Source organism: Colius striatus, chromosome 10, assembly GCF_028858725.1.
Source record: "Colius striatus isolate bColStr4 chromosome 10, bColStr4.1.hap1, whole genome shotgun sequence".
In the NCBI taxonomy this organism is placed as follows: Eukaryota; Metazoa; Chordata; class Aves; order Coliiformes; family Coliidae; genus Colius; species Colius striatus.
In genome coordinates this window covers 9,433,312-9,452,185 of record NC_084768.1, presented here as the reverse complement: position 1 = coordinate 9,452,185, position 18,874 = coordinate 9,433,312, and the positions used below count along the sequence as shown (strand labels likewise).

At 56.9% G+C, this 18,874-nt stretch overlaps 2 protein-coding genes across 5 annotated transcripts in view; one reads left to right on the top strand and one right to left on the bottom strand.

The window, feature by feature from the left end:
* ATF6 (activating transcription factor 6) overlaps nt 1-3,906 on the top strand; it is a 73,751-nt gene extending 69,845 nt beyond the window's left edge. For 2 of the 3 annotated variants that reach the window (XM_062004309.1, XM_062004308.1), the window contains exon 16: nt 1,875-3,906. In XM_062004309.1, coding sequence (XP_061860293.1) covers nt 1,875-2,083 — 209 coding nt within the window. In that variant the 3' untranslated portion in view covers nt 2,084-3,906. The remainder of the gene's footprint in view (nt 1-1,874) is intronic. The other variant, XR_009819397.1, reaches the window with a different exon arrangement.
* A 1,195-nt stretch (nt 3,907-5,101) lies between these two features.
* Nucleotides 5,102-18,653, bottom strand: OLFML2B (olfactomedin like 2B). 2 transcript variants are annotated; one of them, XM_062004192.1, is made up of 8 exons: nt 18,480-18,653; nt 17,328-17,591; nt 14,148-14,255; nt 10,246-10,422; nt 8,469-8,697; nt 6,675-7,205; nt 6,067-6,243; nt 5,102-5,825 (listed from the first exon to the last, which is right to left on the bottom strand). In XM_062004192.1, exons 1-8 carry the CDS (start codon nt 18,621-18,623, stop codon nt 5,224-5,226), a joined length of 2,232 nt encoding a protein of 743 aa, XP_061860176.1. In that variant the 5' UTR covers nt 18,624-18,653; the 3' UTR covers nt 5,102-5,223. The 2 variants fall into 2 exon arrangements, with proteins under 2 accessions (XP_061860176.1, XP_061860177.1); XM_062004193.1 differs by having other exon boundaries at nt 6,675-7,202.
* Nucleotides 18,654-18,874: the final 221 nt, after the last annotated feature.

Here is an 18,874-nt window from a genome sequence, read left to right as displayed (position 1 = left end):
CAAAGTAACAGAGCTGTGGCTAACTTAATCATGGCCCACATAGTGGCAGAGGGAGCCTGTGAGATCCAGGGCTGGCTCCCATGGTCCTGGCTGCCGCCCACACAGTGCAGCTCCCTCCCTCGTCTGGGCTGCTCCCTGGGCCTGCTCTGCTCCTCCATCTTGTGCAGTGCCAGGGAGCCTAATGATAGCTCACTGTGCTGGCTGCTGTGGGCAGACACAGGAAAGTCTTACAGCCTTAGTGAGAGATTTTCCCGGCCCTGGCTGCTGTCCCATCCCACCTCGCTCACTTGTGGCTTTGGAGCACATTTTCTCCCATAGCTGGGGTCCTGTCAAGCTATGGCCTGCTGTATGAGTGCTGAGGAGCTGTGTCTCCAGCTTGCTGTGTCACAGACCATGGGCAATCTCCAGGCTCTTTGCCCCAGACCACTTCCCCTCATACCCTTCTGCTGCCATATGCAGCCCCCTGCCCTGAGCAGCACTGCCAGCCCAGCTGGGTGGGTGGCAACCAAGAGCACATCCAGGGGAGGAGAGAAAGGGTGACCTGGAGAGATCCCAAGGTGGGTGGACAGCACCCAAAGCTGCAGCAGGGCCTTACCAGCAGCTCCTCAGCCAGGAGGGATGAGGTGCTGCTTGGAGTGTGTGTGTCAGCAGCACAGAGACACACACACAGCTGCTTCTCACCTTGGTGGCACACACAGAGCTGTTTCCATTTCATTTCTGCAGGTGGGAGCTTTGGTTTCCCTTGCAGGTTCTCAGCCCCCTTAGCAAGGTTTTGCTCCTGCTTTTCATTACTCTACAGGACATATTTGATGTAATGGCTTCTGCAGGTGGCGTGGGGTACAGGAGGGTCCGGCTGAGGTTGTCAACTGTCATCCAGAGTCAGAGTTAATCCAGGAAAACAGTAAAAATTAGTAATGTATATTGCATTCCTCCAGTCCATACGCTTTCCATTAGGTGATCTTCCATCCTCCTTAGCACAGAAAGAGAACCCTTGCTGATGGCAGTCAGCATTTCTGACTCGGAAAGGCAAGCATTGCTCGTGCCTGGAAATCCAATGCAGGCTCTCACATTCCTGGACACACTGTCTATACAGGGAATAGTCTCCCACCTTTAAATCCAGGCAGCAGATGCTAACCATGTGCACAGCCTCTGTCTGGAAGCCCAGGAGCTGCTGTGGTAGCAGACGTGCCGAGGCCAGGGCCGTGCTGGGGTAATGCAGCCCAGCATGCACTGACACCAGGGTGCCACGTGCTGGGCTGGGTCTCCTCATGTCCAGGGGTGTCTCAGGGTAATGGCCTTGTCCAGTGACACCACAACATGGGGCAAGTACAACAGCCCAGTCAGCACAGTAATGAGAAACAGTTAATGCTTTTGAGACCTCACGTTTTAACTTTTGTTATTCATAATCTGGTGAAGAAATTCCTCCAGGTTCTCAGTGTCAAGAGGCTTACAGTGTTCTTAAACCAATACAAAGGAGGTGAGGCATTCAGCTTGCTTAAATCAACCCTGTCTTCAATCGCCCCTACACTTCAGTGGCTCAGGAACAGCACTGTGATAATAATAGATGTTGTACAGTGCAAACTTCATCAGTGATTATGTGCAGATGAAGAAGGGGAAAAGACAAGACTTCCATTAATTCCTAGGTGCAGACATTCCGTGTGACCTGGGCCCTTTGAGGTGTCAGGAGGCGGCTGGGGCTGTGCTGTGTGAGATGGGGCTCCGTGTGTGGAGCTGCAAAAAGGAAGGGCAGTTCCCCCCAGCCCCAGCTCCTGCTCCAGGCATAAGAAAAGGTCCAGGAATCTCCACTTTTGCTGCTGTTGGGTCGGTATCTTGCAGGACTAACGAACCTGGGCTTAATTTCCTTACTCTTGCAGAGAATGTGATCAATGGGCAGGACTATGAGGTGATGATGCAGATCGACTGCGAAGTGATGGACACCAGGATCCTCCACATCAAAAGCTCATCTGTCCCTCCATCGCTCCGGGAGCAGCGCAGAGACCACACCAACACCTTCTACAGCGCGTCTCCCTCCGTCCCAGAGCCGCCCCACGCCCTGAGGGCCATCGTCAAATCCCTGCAGTAGCCACAGCCCCCGGCCCTGCTGCCACAGCAAGCCACTGGCAGGGCTCCTGGCACATGGGCACAGCAAGGGCAGACTGGGGTGATGCCCTGCTGCAGTCCTGCTGTCAGCATCGGCAGCTGCTGCTGGGGCTGGCGCTGGAGGGGCCCGGGCCATCCTTTCTACTTATGCACTGTCCAAAATTGGGTTGGGCTTTGGATGTTTGAGGTGAGTTTTTGATCTGTTAAACCTCATCTCTTAAAGTGGGGTGCTGAGCACCGGGGCCCTGCCCACACACCCGTACTGGAGAGCAGGCTTCTCCTTGTGCACTCATGGCAGCAGGAGGAAGCAGCTCCCATCTCGCAGCAGCCCTGCACCCCAGCCCAGCCCCAGAGGGGCCAGTCCTCGTCACCCCATGCACAAACCTGCCCCGAATCCCTGGCCCCCGCCGCTGGGGAACCCTCACTTACAGCTGAAGCACTAGGAGCAGGAGGAGGTGTGGCCCTGATGCTGGGGACACCTTCCTGGGGGCGTCCCGGGGTTGGACCCTGCCAGGAGGTTCCAACAGACACTCGTACACACTGCTGCTGTCTTCCCCAGCTCACCAGGCAAAAGGCCGGGGCTTGGCCCAGGCCCAACATCTCAGTGCAGCACATGCATTTCTAAACACTGTACTGCTGGGTTTTCCTTTTTTCCCCTTATTTTTGTTGTAGTGGGGGCTTTTTTTCCCCTGGTTTTTTGTTTGGAGTGGGGGGGGTTGTGATATTTAATGCTTTTCATACCTAACAGCCCTCAGAGCAGCACTAGTGCTGCCGAAACAGAAGAGCTGCTTCAGTTCCATGGGACACAGCCACAGCACCTTCCTTCACCCACACAGGTACACACACCCCTCCTCTGCCTTGCCAGCCCTGCCAGCCACCCCCCACTCAGGGGAACGTGCCATTTGCCCCAGAGCTGAGCTGCTCATCACAGCTGCAGCCCTCAGGGAGCTCCTGCAGAGCTGCCCTAGGCCTGGGCTGCAGGTGGGTGAGGGGCTCAGCTGGGATGAGGTGCCAGCAGAGCATCGGCCTTTCCTAATGACTTCAGCACCTTACATTACTCTTTTTTTTGCCCTTTGCAATTAGCCCAGAAGATGGGCCTCAGTTCACCAGCCAGCTGCCTTTCCTTCCCTGACTGACCCACTGGCTGCCTGATGTGGTTTCTTTAATTGTGATTATTATTTGTGCGAATGGCTGTTGGGAAACAAAGGCTGATCCTGCAAGTAAGACAAACAGCTCGGGGCAGGCGAGGAGGAGGCTGAGGAGCAATACATGCCTGTAGAAGTATGTGCCTTGCAACACTGTGGAAAAGCTTTGCCCTTTGCCACGTAGTCAGCGAGCTGCACAGGCCCCCTCATCCCCTCGGCGCTCGCGCTGCTGGGAAGCAGCCGGGCTGGGTCAGGGCTTTGGCTCTGCTCCTTGCACCAGTTCCTTTCCCTGGCCCCGGCCCTGCCTGACTGTGGGCCAACTCACACAATAGGCAAAAATAAAACACCCCAGCAGTGCCTCAGTCAGACACATGCAGCTCCCACACAGCCCCGGGCAGGGCAGCCACTGCTCTGGGTGGGTGAGGAGGGGGTGGAATTGCAGGGGGAGCTGGGTGAGGGGCCTGGGGCTGGTGGCTGAGCTTTCACACAGCGTGGCATGTTGGAAAGAGCTGCTGGGGGCATGGGGACTGCTGTGGCACTACATCCTCAGACAGCACCTGTGGGCTTCAGTGGTGGAGAGCACCCCATCCCATCTAGTTTTGTCCCTGTGTCCCTAGCACTGAAGGCAATAAAATGGTTCTTTTATTTATTATCATTATAATTTGTTATTATTTTGCTTGTTGATACCATTTTAATTAAGCAAATGAGCAGAGGGCCAGCATGTCTGTCATGTCTGGGGATGCAGTGTGGTTCTGGCACCTGCACCCAGACCCCACTCCTGCTTCCAGAGAGGGGACAATCCACCTTACTGCTTACCCAGAGCCTGGGCAAGAGGAGGGTCTCAGGACCCGAGGGCATCTGCGAGCAGGACAGGAGCCAGCACTTCTCAATTCTCAGGGCTGGATATAGCCATGCCTCCCTGCCCTCATGCCTCCCAAGCCAGCATGCCTTGCTGCTGCTCAGTGTGTAAATAAGAACTCCCGAAACCAACCAAAACCCACCCAAAAAACCCCCCCTTGCATTTCCTCACCTGACCCAAAGAAAGCCCTGAACAGCTGCAAAGGTACTTCATCTTTTATTATTGGCAGCAGGTGAATACAAGATGGTGCTGGGCAGAAGGGCAGGGGCTGTGCCTCGGCCAGGGGCCACAGCACGGCAGTGAGGGGACACTCTGGCTGAGACCTTGTGGGAGAAGGAGCCAGAGCTTCCCCAGGGCTCCTCCAGGCCCACAGCCCCTAGCCCAGGCAGCCCAGCGCCCAGCCCATGCCATAGGGGACTATTTGGGGTTACAACATGAACAAACAAAAGCCATCTACACATATTTACAGCATCCCCCTCCTGCTGCCAGCTCACTCCAGCCACGAGGCAGGGTTCAGGGTGCAGACACCCCCCTAGAGCGGGGTGCCCAGGGCAGAGCCCTGGCTGGAGGGGACAGTCCTCGGCATCAGTGCCAGCACCAGGGGCTGCCAGAGCCACGCTCACAGCCCCACGTACAGCAGGATGGTGGTGAGGGCTGCTGGCTGGCAGTGGGGAAGGCAGGCCCAAGAGGGGACACACACATTGTACCCCAGGATGGGCAGCCAGCAGCGTCCCGCTGGGCCCCAGTGCCTGCAGCACCGAGGCCAGCTTTGCACCAGGGCTGGGCCTTGAGCTGATCATCTTTTGCTAGAAACCTCATCAAGAGGACCACGTCTAGGCCACCACCTCCTCCCCCTGCTGAGCCTGCTGGGCCTGCCCTCCCTAAGGAGCATCTCCTCCTCCCGGGAAGGGAAAGCCAAAGCCAGCCTACAGCAAAGAGAAAGGGGCCAGTTCTGGCCTGGGGATCGATCTACAATCCACCATAAAAAAACAACAGCTTGAAACAAAACCCATCATTTACTCTTTGATTTGTACAAAATAACAATAATAACAATAGTAACAAAAGGTGCTGGTGGCCCCTGGCTCGCAGTTGCCCCACCGTGACGCTGGGAGGGGGTTCTCAGTAGGCAAAGATGACGTGGTAGGTGACTTGGTGCCCATTGTCCCAGGCGTAGAGCAGGCGGTCCTTGGGGTTATAGTCTATCTGCGTGGTGTAGGAGTACTCGTTCTCAAAGAGCAGCCGCGGGATGATCTGCGTGTTGGTGTGAGTGTCAAAGGCATAGGAGATGTTGGCGTTCCTCTTGTTGTAGCTGTCGACCGCGTACAGGACCCCACAGATGACAAAGCAGTTCCCGTAGAAGTTCTTGCGCAGCCCCGTCCGCCACGTCGTCTCCTTCTGGGTGCTGAGGTCGGCGGCGTTCAGCTTGCTCAGCACGATCACCTCCTGGTTGAAGCCCTCATAGCTGATGGCCGGGTAGATGACCCACAGGCCGTTCTCATCCACAGCAAAGTCCACATCCGAGTGGCCTCGCCACCGCCATGGCGTGGACTCCTCGTAGGCCACGTCGTGCAGCATGGCCCAGGCGGCCACGTACCGCTGCTTCAGGTCGTACTTGATGATGTTGCGCGTGAAGGCCCGGTTGTAGTAGAAGGAGCCGTTGTAGACAACGTGCCCCGTCCCAATCCAGCTGTACGGGAGCTTGTAGGAGTTGCTCCAGCGACCTGCAGGGCAGAGACACCTTGCTGGCAAGACTCTCCCTTTTCTCTGGTGTTGGTGGTATTGCCACCGGCACCCTCTGCCCTTAGCCATGCCCACACTCCCTCCCTGCCCACCAGGCACAGTCTGGCATGGTCACAAGCACGGCCATAGCCTGACCTGCTCTATGCATGGCATCCTCCCACAGTGCTGCATCCCAGGCTATGGGGATGCTCTTTGGATCAGCCAGGGACGGCCCAAGCCTACCTTGCTTGAAGTTGTCGAGGTTCCTGAACTCCACCAGTGTGTTCCCGTAGTAGTAGTTGGTGACGTAGATCCGCTCCTCCCGGGCCAAGGGGTCCTTCATCCAGGCCCCCTCATTGCGCCCGTAGGTGTTCTGGGTAGTGGGCCCCGAGATGGTGGACAGCGTGTCCTTGCAGCGCCCTGTGCAGGCAGGGAAAAGCTCGTGAGGCCCAGGGCAGGGTGGCCATGGTCTCCCTCTGCTTCTGCTCGGGGTCCAGTCCCTTGCCCACCCAGCAGGTAACCCTGCTGCCTCCTCATGAGGCCCAGCAGCGGCAGCCAGATCCCGCAAAGAGCTCCCCATGGCTGCAGCCATACCCCTGCCCTGAGACCCGTCCCTGGTCTGCCTCTGGGGAGGCCTCTTGCTGCCCTGACCAGCCCCTCAAACTGGAAGGAGCCACAGAAGGTTCCAGAGTTAACAAGCCAGTGAAAACTGGTGCTGCACAGTCACCATCTCGACACCATCCCCCAGCCGTGACCAAATCCAGCCGTGCTGTGCTTGGCAGGACACACCATGGGCACAAGCCAGTCCCTACAGCCTCAGCTGGATGGGGACAGGACCTGCAGGCACTCACCGATGATGTTCCTGATGTCCTCCTCCTCCAGGGCCTGCTTCGGCGTGGCAGGGATGCTGGGGCTGACCGGTGTCGCAGGGGTGCTCGCCTGGCCCCAAGGTCCTGGGCTGCTGCTCTCCAGGGCAGGGCTTGTCCCCACATCCCTGGGGCTCCCAGCAGTGGTGGCCACAGCAGGGCTGGTGGCCACGGGCAGGCTCTCCACGGCTGTGCTGGCTGAGGCCGCTGGGAGCTGCGGGGTGCCCTCCTCCAGCGGCCCTGCTGGGGTGGTGGTGGTGGTCTCTGGGGTGGGGGTCAGACGGCTCACAGCAGGAGTGTCCGGCGTGGGGCCCACGGACGTGGCAGGGGACAGAGGCACCGTGGCCGTGGTGGCAGTTTCAGCGGCTGGGAGGGTGGTGGGGTCACTGCCAGGGGTGGGCGGCCATCCCACCGGGGAGGGCTTCCTCATGGGCTCTCCCGCCCTGCTGCTGGGCCTCAGGAGCTGGTCCTCAATCAGCAAGTCCACCGTGTTGTCCCCGCTGAACAGCTCATCTGCTGCCAAACACAGGCACGGGCATCAGCCCCTCAGTAAGCGGCAGCAAGTGCCCTACAGCCCCCTCGCTCTGCCCCCTCACCGCTTTGGCTCCTCCACCCACTTCTCCAGCTTGCCATGTACTAAATCCATTTGATTTTCCTCTTGTTTTCTAGCTGGAGAAGGGCTGCGTGAACTTCAGGGGCTGACAGTGCCCGTGTTAGGAGGCCAGGGAGACCCCACCACAGCCACAGCCACCACCTCAGGCCCAGTGAAGGTGACAGACCATGGTTCAATCCTGCCAGCAGCTAGAGATGGGGGAAGACTGAGCTGCAGCTGCAGAGCTCGGCCAGATCTCAGCCCTAAAACCCAGGCTGCCGCAGTGGGGGCCTCACCCAGGACACAGTGACCACTGCTTCCCCTCATCTTGGGGGGAGTCTCATGGGCCCATGCACAGCTGTGCGGGTCAATCCCGCTGCTGAGCTGGCTTTGTGCAGAAAAGAGCACTTAGAATCACAGAGTGCTGGGGCTTGGAAGGGACCTCCAGAGCTCATCCAGGCCAAGCCCCTGCTGCAGCAGGTTCCCCTCGCTCAGGGGGCACAGGAACGTGTCCAGATGGGTCTGGACACCTCCCAAGAAGGAGCCAGGGCTCCCTCATCTGAACAGCAAAGAAATTTCTCTTCATGTTCCAGTGGAACTTGTTGTGTTCCAGCTCATGTCCATTACCCCTTGTCCTGTCACTGGGCACTACAGGAAAAAGTGTTGCTGACACCCATCCTTTAGGTACTGATAAGTGTTGATGAGGTCCCCTCTCAGCCTTCTCCAAACTGAACGGTCCCAGATCCCACAGCCTTTCCTCCTAAGAGAAACATCCCATCCCCTGATCTCCTGATAGCCTTAGCCTTGGAAGCACTTGCCTTGTTTGCCCGTGCTGCTCCCACTCCCTGCCCCAGCCACTGCACAGACCCCCTGGGATGCCACGAGGCAGGCAAATCTGCAGGACTAACACATGTAACAAACTTGCAATTACTTTATATAAAGGTGTTGATGCCAGGTGCTTTAAACCACAGCAGTGACTCCTTTCCTTAGCTACCAGGGATTTTCAAGGACCACCACCACCACACTGCTCTCCCACGCAGGGCTCAAAGGCTTCCAGTGGTGAGGTCCCACCAACTGTCCCACCTCCTCCTGCCTCCAAGCCCTCCTCTCCATGCTCTTTGCCCACACATCCCCAGGGGAAGGCAGGCCTTGAGGGGGCAGGTGCTGGCTTTGCAAGCCCAACTCACGCTGCTCCTCGATGTCGTTCTCCGTCTCGGTGGACTGAGCTTTGTAGTAGGTGACCCCTCGGACAATGGTGGGCTTGGAAGGAGGCCGGCTCCTCATGTGCAGCTTCCTCTGCAGGAGCTGCTCGGGCTTCTCGTCCTCTGGAGAGAGGTGCAGCTCCGGGAGGGACTCCACAGAGTTGATCTGCTGTGAGATGGTTTCATCTTTCAGGAATCTTTCTTCATATTTGCCCTGGAAGAGAGGCAGGAGGTTGTTACAGGATGGGCCTGAGTGGCTGCATTTTGGGGGCTGGGGCAGGTCAGGCTGGCCAGTCCAGCACTGGGCAGGATGCTCTGTCCTCTCTCCTTTCTCACAGTCACCCTCAGCCCTTTCTGCTGTGCAACCCCCTGCCAGGAGACAGCAGGACTGACAGACCAGCGTTGCCTCTGCACAGCCTCACTGCCAGCCTGCAAAGCTGGGACTCAGTGCTTGACAAGGCACAGGCTGTGGGATGCAGGATGCATGGGGTGGCATTCACAGGGCACAACCCCCCACTGGTGATATATACAATATGCACCGAGCTTTGGGAGAGCAGGGAGGCACCTTCCCAGCAGGACCAGGAAGCCCCCCAGGACATGAACCGGCACAGCGACCGAGAGCTCTGCGCTGAGGCAGCCACCAGCTGCTGCAGCTCATGCCTGAAGGATTTCATCTCATTAAAGGAAATCTGGAAGGACAGCCCGAAGGTTGAAGCGGTGCCCACTTGGCTGAGAAGATGGGCCCAGGGTTCCTTCACAGCCCTGCTGCAATTAACAGCAAGAAAAGGGGAATATTGGGAAATGAGGTCACTCGGGGTAATAAAAGCCCCGCACACCGCTCTCCCGCCTGGCCAGGGTTGGCTCCTCTCCAGCAGGCAGCAGAGCCCCTGCTCAGCTTACAGCCTGGGGAGCAGGGGGAAGGGGCTGGGAGCACTGAGACCCTCTGCTGCGGTGCACAGCTGTCCCTGGAGCGGAGCACACTGGCATATCAGGGTTGGTGCCCTTTCCTCACCTGCTGCCCTACTCCCGCAAAGGACCCTGCTCTCAATCCTGGAGGCTGGGGAGAAACACATGCAGGCTGTCCTCACCCCTGGGGAGCTGAGCACCCCTGTTTGGTGCTGGAAACGATGCAGCAACTGTTCTCCCCTCCTTTTTTCCTGCAGAAGGGACCCTGGGGTGAAGGCAGGATGATCCAGGAGCCACCCAAGTAGCACAAGGCCACCCTAGATTGCACCACTGGAGCAGCAAAGGGATCAGAACACCCTGGGCTGGCCTCTTGCCCAAACAGCCCTCTCTGGGGCTTCACAGAAACCGCTGCCCGAGGCAGGGGACATCCCCACACTCAACAGACCGCACAGGGAGTCTGGGTCTGGGTGCTGTAGCCTGTGGGATGCCCAAGCCCCTGTCACCAGGCAGAGGGGCTTGCTGGGGAGGGGAGAGCTGAGCGGGAGGGAAGGAGGGAGGGTGAGAGGCTGTCCCTCCAGCGAGCCCCCAAGCCCTGCTGCAGTGCCTGCCCTGCAGTGACATCACTCTTTCCGAGCAGCAGCTACCGCTGACCTCGAAACCCAACAAGGAGGCGGGAAGGGGGGAGGCGCGGGGAGCAGCGGCTGCGCCCTGCTGAGACAGGCTGGAGCCAAGAGGAAAAGAACCCCCGGGCCAACGGGCTGCTGGGGGCCAGGAAGCACCAGGAGACTCGGGAGATGGCCTCTGGGCTGTGCAACAGCAGCTTCTGGAGCCGTGCAGCCCTGTGGGGCCCTCGTACCTCTGTGTGCATGTAGGCAGCCTCGGCATCCCGCTGCAGCGAGCTCTCGATGTCAGGGAGGCTGTTGGTGAGGAGCCTGGAGCAGTTCTCCCTGTCCCTGCCGTGGGGATCCTGCACATCCTCCTCCACGTTGGCTCCAGCCTGGTGGCTTTGCTGCGTGAAGTTCCTGGACATGCCCTCGAAAAGCAAGAGAGGAGACTTTATCCCATGGAAGGACAAGGGATGCTCCACAGTCCTCATCAAACCACAGCCCAGCAGCCAGCGAGCTCTGTGCTCCCAGTCTGGGCTTTTCCATGGAACTGGGCACCCCAGCTGCTAAGAAGGTGCCCCTGACCCCAGTGGGATCCAGAAACCTCATCTCTGCTGTGCACACCCCAGCTCCACTCTCTGCCTCAGAGCCCCATGGAGCAGGAGGTCCTTCAACACCCATCTTCAGCCATACCTGCCAGCTCTCAGGAGGCAGAGGAGAAGACAAGCTAAAACATCTGAAGTCCCAGTCTGGCATCCTTTTTGCCTGCTAGCAAGTTCATTTCCCAGTTATTTACCCCACTTTCCTAGCAGGGTCCCATTCTGCCTGACCCTCTTGCCTGCTTTCTGTTCTCCTGGCTCTGCCTCATTACCTGGACACACAGTGCCTGCACTCAGGCACTGCTCCTCCCCACCACCCTCCACTCCCACAGAGGGGGAGAATCTGGAGAGAGGAACACAGACAGTGGCCCTCAATGAGCTGTCCTGGGGCCAGGAGAGAGCTGGGGCTGGCTGCAGCTCATGAGGCAGCCCAGAGCAGGCAAACCCCTTAGCCTTTCTCAGTGCCCCAGTCAAGGGCACACCGTGCATCCGAGGGGTTGCTGCAGTCTCTACTCATCACTCTTTGGCCTTTTATATCTTAAACATCAACTGCTTTGAAGAGGTGGAATGTCAATCAAAGCATTTTCGTGCAGAGACTGGGGGTGTTTCCCCAGATCCTTCATGTTCAATCTGTCCTGCCGTTAATTTCTCCTAAAACCCACCGTGACCTCCATCTGGGACCTCAAAATCCCCAGGCTGATGCAACAGCTGCAAACTAAAGACAAGGCAGAGGAGCTGCCTTGCTGGGGAAGGAGCTGGCTCTGCAGGCAGGGCTTCCTCCCCTCGAGCATTCCTGTAAAACACCTTGATATACTGCAAACAACTCGTGATGTCTTCTCATCTCTGCAAAAATGCCATCCTGAGCTTGGTTAACCCCCAGCCCCCTCCATGGGCACCCAAATTCCCAGTCTTTACCCGGGAATTGAGCCACAGCTTTACCACGTGATTCTGAAGCTGAGTGTAACAACGCAGGGACTTGTCAGCAAACACGTTGCTGTCATAAGGAAAGGAAAAGGGTGTCTCATGATGCTCTCCTAGGAGCAGAAGCAGCTTTGACATCATCCTCTTTTTGGGAGGAATGGCTGACTTGACAGCCTTGTGCCTTTATCGCTTATCCTGTGTCATGTTTGGCTCATGACCGACATGGGGATGAACAACCACAGCCCGGCCCGTGCCGCTGCTCGAGGCCGCTCAGCTGCTGCACAGGGGAGCAGCTGCCAAGAGCACACCCGCCGGGGAGGCTGCTGCTTTGAAGCCATTCCAAGCTCTTGTTCAGCATCTCAGCTGCCCACTCTATCAGATCCTCTGGGTGTGATCCTCCTCCTCCCAACAGGGATTCACGTGCTAAGAAGGAGGGGTTTCACACCTGCTGCCTGCCCCAGTTCTGCCCTTCCCAGTGCTACTGGGGAATCTCCATCTAACCCAGAACTCCCTTGTCCTTCTCCCCCATCCAAGTGCCTGCAGGCAGCTTCAGCTGCTTGTTATGTGATCCTGCAGCCCTGCTTCTGGGAAATTCAAGACCCAAATCTGTGAATTCCTCTTTCCTGTACCTTTACTGCTCCATCTCTCGCCAAACTCCTTCAGCCAAGGTCAAGCTCTCTGCCCATCTGACTCACTTGCAGACACACCGCAAGGTCACCCCGACATGCCCAGAGAGACAAGTGCCACCAGCACTGCTCGTGCTGAACCCACTGTGCAGTAACTGGCTGGTAAACAGGGCTACTTCAGTACCAAAGAAAAGCACGGTGATACCCCCACATGAAGTAATCCCTTGTGTCACTTGTCAGCACCCAGACTCCCAATACCTATCTCATGGGAGCCCTTTTCAGTCATCTGGTTTCAGGGTAAAACTCATGGTCCACAGGTTGATAAATGACACCAAGGAAGGCTCCCCCATCTACCCAGGGGACTGGAGCATCTCTCTGATGAGGAAAGGCTGCAGGACCTGGGGTTGTTTGGCCTGGAGAAGGCTGAGGGGGGATCTCATCGGCACCAGTACCTAACAGGTGGATGTCAGGAGGATGGGGAAACACTTTTTTCTGTAGTGTCCAGTGATAGGACAAGAGGTAATGGACATGAGCTGTAACACAGTAAGTTCCACTGGAACAGGAGGAGAAACTTGTTTGGTGCTGAGCTGAGGGAGCCCTGGCCCAGGATGCCCAGGGAGGGTGTGGAGGCTCCTTCTCTGGAGGTTTCCAAACCCACCTGGACACGTTCCTGTGTGACCTGAATGAGGGGAAACTGCTTAGCAGAGGGTTGTGCTGGATGATCTCTAGAGATCCAACCCCCACCATTCTGTGATCCTCCCCAGCCCAGCTAACTGTAGATGTGAAATAGCAATAAACCATCAGTCTGTGCTGATGGGGCCCTGGGCCAGCCAAGCTCCCCACGGCATGCTCAGGGCTCACTCCACCACCAGATCCATGGCTCCTGGAGCAGCAGGGGTGAAGCTCCCACTGGGGACACTCAGCACAGCTCCCACTTCCCTCACCTCTCTCCCCTAATCAGCACAGACTCGGCAGTGATGCCAAGTAACAACTGGAGAACACCCTAAACCACAGGAAGAGGGTGGGATTGCAAACAGAAACATTGGTGCTTTGTTATTTTTAGACCTCAAAACCCCTTTTCCCCAGTTTTCAGGTCAAGCCTCGTGCTTGGAAAGCCAGAGCCTCCCAGGCAAGCACGCTCCTCTGGGCTGTCTCCTTGCTGACCCCGGGATGAAGCACGCTGTACCTTCCCGAAACACTTTGCAAGTGGAATTTTGGCTGTGTAAATCATGGCCTCTCAGCTCCTGGCTGCAGAGGAACGGGACTGCGCTGCTCTGCAAAGAATGTGGAATTACTGTCCCAGATAGGGACCACGGGAGAAAACTCCACTATTTAATCTGGCAACCTGTTACTGCATAGCTGAGCAGAGCTTAACAAGCTGCAAAGCCTACGCTGTGCTGGCCAAAGAAACACTCAAGTGTATGGAAATGAAAATGATTTCACTGGAAGGCTGCTCTAAAGAAAAAAAATAAATAAAGAAGGTACTTTATCTGTCCTTTTAGCAATGTGAAGGGTTTGGCTCCTTTTTAATGCAAGCCAAGGTATAACTTGGTCTTTAAGGAATCTGAGCTCCTTGGCTCCCAGCAGTGTGCTCTCTCACCCCCACATCAAACACCTCACAAGCCCCCAGTTGAGAGTAGCTACTGCACCAGCACAGACTTAAAACTGAGAGGAGGAGAAGCTTAACAGCAGGCCCTTCTGACCCCAAGGAGACGTTGGTTATTGCGAGCACAGAACTGGGATCCTGCACCCACAAGCCACGAGGGATGAGGGAACTGGGAGGTCTGAGGCAGCTGATGGAGTGGTGATGCACTAGGCATTGGCAGAGAGTCTAGTCTAGTCTAGTTTGGATAGCTCAATCTGGTCTAGTTTAGTTTCAGCCAAATAGTTAAATTAACATTTCTTCCAAAAGGAAAAGACTCTGGATGCACTAAATGTACCGAGAACTTGGCTTGAGGCAAGCTCCACAAAGGCAACAGCCTCGAAGGAGAGCAGGACTCATCTTACCTCCTCCAGCTTTTCCACCCGACCCACCAGCTTGGTTGTGACCGAGTGCAGCTTCAGAAGGTCTAAGCCATAAAAGGCACTTTCCAGCATCTCAACGATGGAGGACAGCTGCAAGGCAGAGGGAGGCACATCATCAGGCAGGGCTACTTGCCATAACAAGTGCTTTCTAGAGCTGAAAAGTCATGAGCAACACACATCTGAGTCTAAGAAGTTTATTAAAAAGCAAATTTGTTTCTTTCACAGCCCTACTGCACCACTGCCACAGCCAGAGCACAGCCTGCAGAGCTGCACACACCAAACACCACTGCACAGCTGTTTTGGGTGCTGGGGATCAGTAAGCAGAGGAACGAGCAGCACTGTGCTCCTCACCAGCTCTGAGCAGGCTGTGCCAGAAACCCAAAGGCTTAGTTACTCCATCAGTGAAGTGGTTGGGAGCAAAACAGGCAACAAAAGAGCAGCTCAACAAAAGCAACTGTGAGATCAGGCTCTGAGTTTGTGCCATCCTGTGGTTTGGGGAATTTTTTTTTTCCTGGAGCAAGAGGAAACTTGTTAGAAAATTTAAGAACGTTCATAAATACAAGAGTGAAGCAACTGCAATTCAGTGCCAACATGCTGACAATTTGCTTTCCTGGAGAACAACTTCCTCAGCAGGATGCTGCCTTCTCCTTCAACCACTCATTTCATTTACCTCACTCCCTTCCTACCCTGGAAAGGGTCGTGTCCCCACATGCTGCCCAGCATCAGCCTTTGCTTATCCATCCCAGGGATGCAGACAGCAACACTCTCTCTCTGCATTTCGTGTGCTTCCCCGTGCTTGCTCTGCAGAGAACGGTGCTGAGCAAGGCACGGGCTGGTGAGAAGGGCTCCTGCGCCATCCCCTGCCTCAGCTCCCACCCATGCCTGCTCCCTCCAGCCTCACATGTGTATCCAGCAGATCTCACAGCCCCCATGGCTGAGAGGTCTTTTCAACACGTGGGAATTGCTACAAGGTGGTGACATTTTCTCCCAGCAGTGACAAACTGGTTGACAGAGCTCCATAGACACGGGAGAAGTGCAGGCAGCACTGCTGGCAGCACTCTGAGTTTCCACTCTGGCCTCTGCAGTCTCCCTGTGGAGCTGACAGCAAAGGAAAGTTTTTTTGGGGCCAGATAAAATGGCAGCATTAAGAGACAAGGACTGTTTTATGGCTGTGCATTCACTTTCCACCAAGAACTGGACAGAGACAACCAATACAATGCACACAACTTGCCAGACAGTCACTGGAGACACGCGCCTTCCCTCCAGCCTGGAGAGTCTCCATCAATGCACAAAGGTTACAGATTTTATTAACCACCTTCCACATCTTCCTGAACACAGACTCCTCACACAGACTCCGCACACCAGACCCCTAAAACGTAGGCTGTGCCAACAAGCAGAGGAGTTTGCAAAACAGATCTTAGAGTCAGCTGTCCTTGTCAACACTGAGTTGATCCTCCATGAAAGGCCATCCTGAGGCACATCCCAGCTCGCTGTTTCCTTCACCCACTACAGACTTTGGCTCTCGCTGCTCTGGTGCTCCATTAATTCCCATAGGACCTTATTAAAGGCAGAAATGAGACACTCATTTGACAGGGGAACACTCCTGTTGTCAGGGCTTACCTCCTCCCTTCCTTGTCATTGCCTCAAGGATGCATCCTCCAAACCACCTGTTGTAAGGGAGGGCTCTCATTTTGGGGAGCTTCCCATGGCTCTCCCACATATGGATTAGCCAGGACTTTTTAGCTACAACAGACACAGAGCACAGCTCTTCCCATAGCTGGGCTGGGCAAGAATGATGCTGATCAGACCAGCAAGGAAAGTCAGACCCCTGGGGCTGTCAGGAGCAATGAGGTGGCCTGGCCCATCCCCTCTTGCTTTCACAGCTCCTGGGGTTTGGCTTTCACAGCAAAGAAAAAGCCCCACGTGTGTATATTTGGATAAGCCTTGTGCAATCGTCTGGCTGCGGATCCTTGCGAAAGGAGCCGGGGAGCCAGGGCCAGTTCCTAGAGGACAGGCTTTCACACCACAGCTGGCTGCCAGCAGCTCCCCACTGGGAAGAGGCAGCTGGAGCCAAGGGCACACACAGCTAGTCACACTGCTCTGCTCCTCCCCAGGGCTGCCTGGCCCCGCAGAGCACAGGAGAGAGGTGTCAGCTGCTGCTAGAGGAGCTCTGCCTGCCACCAAGGGGGACATCCTGGCTTCTCTTGCAGACAAGGGATCACTTAACAACCTCAGACAGGGTCTCCTCCTTCCCTGGAATCACGGTTTGCCTGTGGCTGTTTATCTTCCCTCGCTGCAAGGGAGCTTGGACAAGAAGCTGCTAACTGTCTGCAGTTGGACAAGACAAAACACATCCTGGAGCTCCAAATCAATTAGAACAATGGTGGTGGCCAGGGGAGCCTCGCATCACCCTGCACACCGCCCGCCTTCCCACCTGAGCTGGGACCAACAGCACTGCCCCAGGGCACAGCCCATCACCACCCACAGCCTTCCAACTCTGGGGACTCCCCAGGGCTGGCCCAAACTCGAAAACTCAGCAGGGTCTGCTGCCAGCTGCTAAACCAGCAAAAGTAACCATCCAGTTGGAGAAGAGCTACATATGACTAAAGAGATAACCCAGTAAACAGTATAGAAGTGTCAGCATTTAAACAACAACCCCCCTGCTGCCATCAGCCAGCTGTGTAACACACCCTCACGCTGACGCATCGGCAGCTTTCGGCCCACAGAAGCCAAAAGGGCTCTTTGCGTGGGTCCATGGGAGCCCCACTCTGCCAATGGAAAAAGAGCTGGCAGCTGCTGAGCAGAGCAGAGCTGTCCCCCAGGGACACTTCAGTGCCGGACAAAGGGCAGGGAGCAGCCCAGTCCCTGCTGGGCTTCCAGAGCAGGCAGCTCTGGTGGGACCACAGATAGCACGGGATGACTCGAGTGAATCATCAACTGCAGCTGCTCGAATCAGTCCCTGAAGATGAGCTGGATTTTTATATCAAACATGCAGATATAAAAGTAACCAGGGGATGTTCTAGAAAAAAAAGACAACCACAAAACAACCACACAACAAAACACGTAGGAAAAAAAGATACTTAGGAAGAGTTCTGAAAGAAAAGGCTTCAGAGGTGTCCTCTCCCCACTAGAGTGTGGAATCCAAGCCACTCTCCTTCCTACCTTCAGGTCGCTGCTCTCCGCCTCCCGCAGCTTCTTCAGCCTGAAGTCCCCCTCGCAGGGGTTGAGGGCCGAGGGGGGAGCCACACACGCACACTTGCAGCTGGGTCCTGACGTGATGGTTTCCACCGTGTAGAAATCCTCGGCTCTGAAAGCGCCTTCGTTGATCCTCTGGCAGGCCCCGCGGCCCAGGGGCCTCACCACGCATTTGCAGCGGCAGTCGGAGCCTTCGGACACCGCCTTCACCTTGTCGTAGTCCCCTAAGAGCTGAGCACAGGGCAAGGGCACTCAGCAAACCAGCAAGGGACAAACACTCACTGGCCCTCGAGGTACGAACGAAAATGCTTTGGATACCCTCGAGGAAACGGGCTGGCTCTCCCAAAATGTGCTTTCTAGAGAGCACAGAGCTTTCTGATCCCTACCTACACGGGCTGGCTCCTTCCATCAGGGTGGGGTTTGTTCTGCTTTCTGCAAAACGGACTTAGCTGCTCTGAACTGCAAAGGTTCTTCAATACAAAGCCCATCCTGCTCTCTTTGAACGCTGTGGCCAGTACACTAAGTCACCTGCTACCCCGAGGCTTAGGCAGGGCAGCAGGGTAAGGGTGTGCTGGACAGGCGGCAGGCTGCCTCCCTGGGAGCAGCGTAACCTGGCGGCGAAGCGCTAGTTCTGATCAGCTCCATACAATGCCAGGAATTTCCTTTATAGAGATTTGCAGACAGTGCTTGAGAGCCCGAACACGAAAATAACTTGGACGGTATGTTTCCAATAGCCTCCCCGTTAGCCGTTTCCGAGGGCAGATAATAGCAGGCAGTGCGATCGGCCAAATCTTAACAGAAACCTCCACCGCATCCAGCTGGCGGGGAAAGAGCCCGGATCGCTCCTCTCTGCACACAAAGACGCTCCACCACTTCCCTTCCCGACTTGCTCCCCGTTTTCCGAGAGCCCACCCGCCCGGGAAACGACGGGATGGAGGCTGAGAACTGCTCCCCGACGGGCTTCAGCGTGATCGCCGCACCCCGGGCCACCAAATCCTCGCCAGCTGCCTTCATCCAGCACGGCCGAGCGGGTACAGCCAGCAGCGCCCCGGCTAGCGCGCAGCATCCCCCCGCCACGGCCGGGCGCCCAGCATCCCACCCCCCGCTCCCAGCGGCTACCTGGGAGAGGATGTTCTCCTGGTTATCCGCCTCGTCCTGCAGCGGCTCGGCGGAGGGCCCGGCCGTGCCGGTCGGGAGAGGCTCTGCCCGGCAGCCGGCTCCCAGCGCGGCCAGGCAGAGCAGCAGCGGCAGCGGCCGAGCCATGGGCGGGCGGCGGAGGGGGCCGGGGCCGGCGCGGAGCCGCCGCTGCTCGCTCAGGTGCGGCGCGGCGGGCGCGGGCGGGGCCGGGCCGGGCTCCCGCCCCGCTGCTCCCTCCCTCTCCGCAGTGCCCCCTCCCGCCCTCTCCCGGCTCTCCCTCCCTCCCTCTCCCCGGCTCTCCCCCCGCCGCCTCTCTCCGCGGCGGGACTGGCCCCCGGGCGGGGCCGAGCGGGCGGTGGGGCGGGACCGGCGCCGCC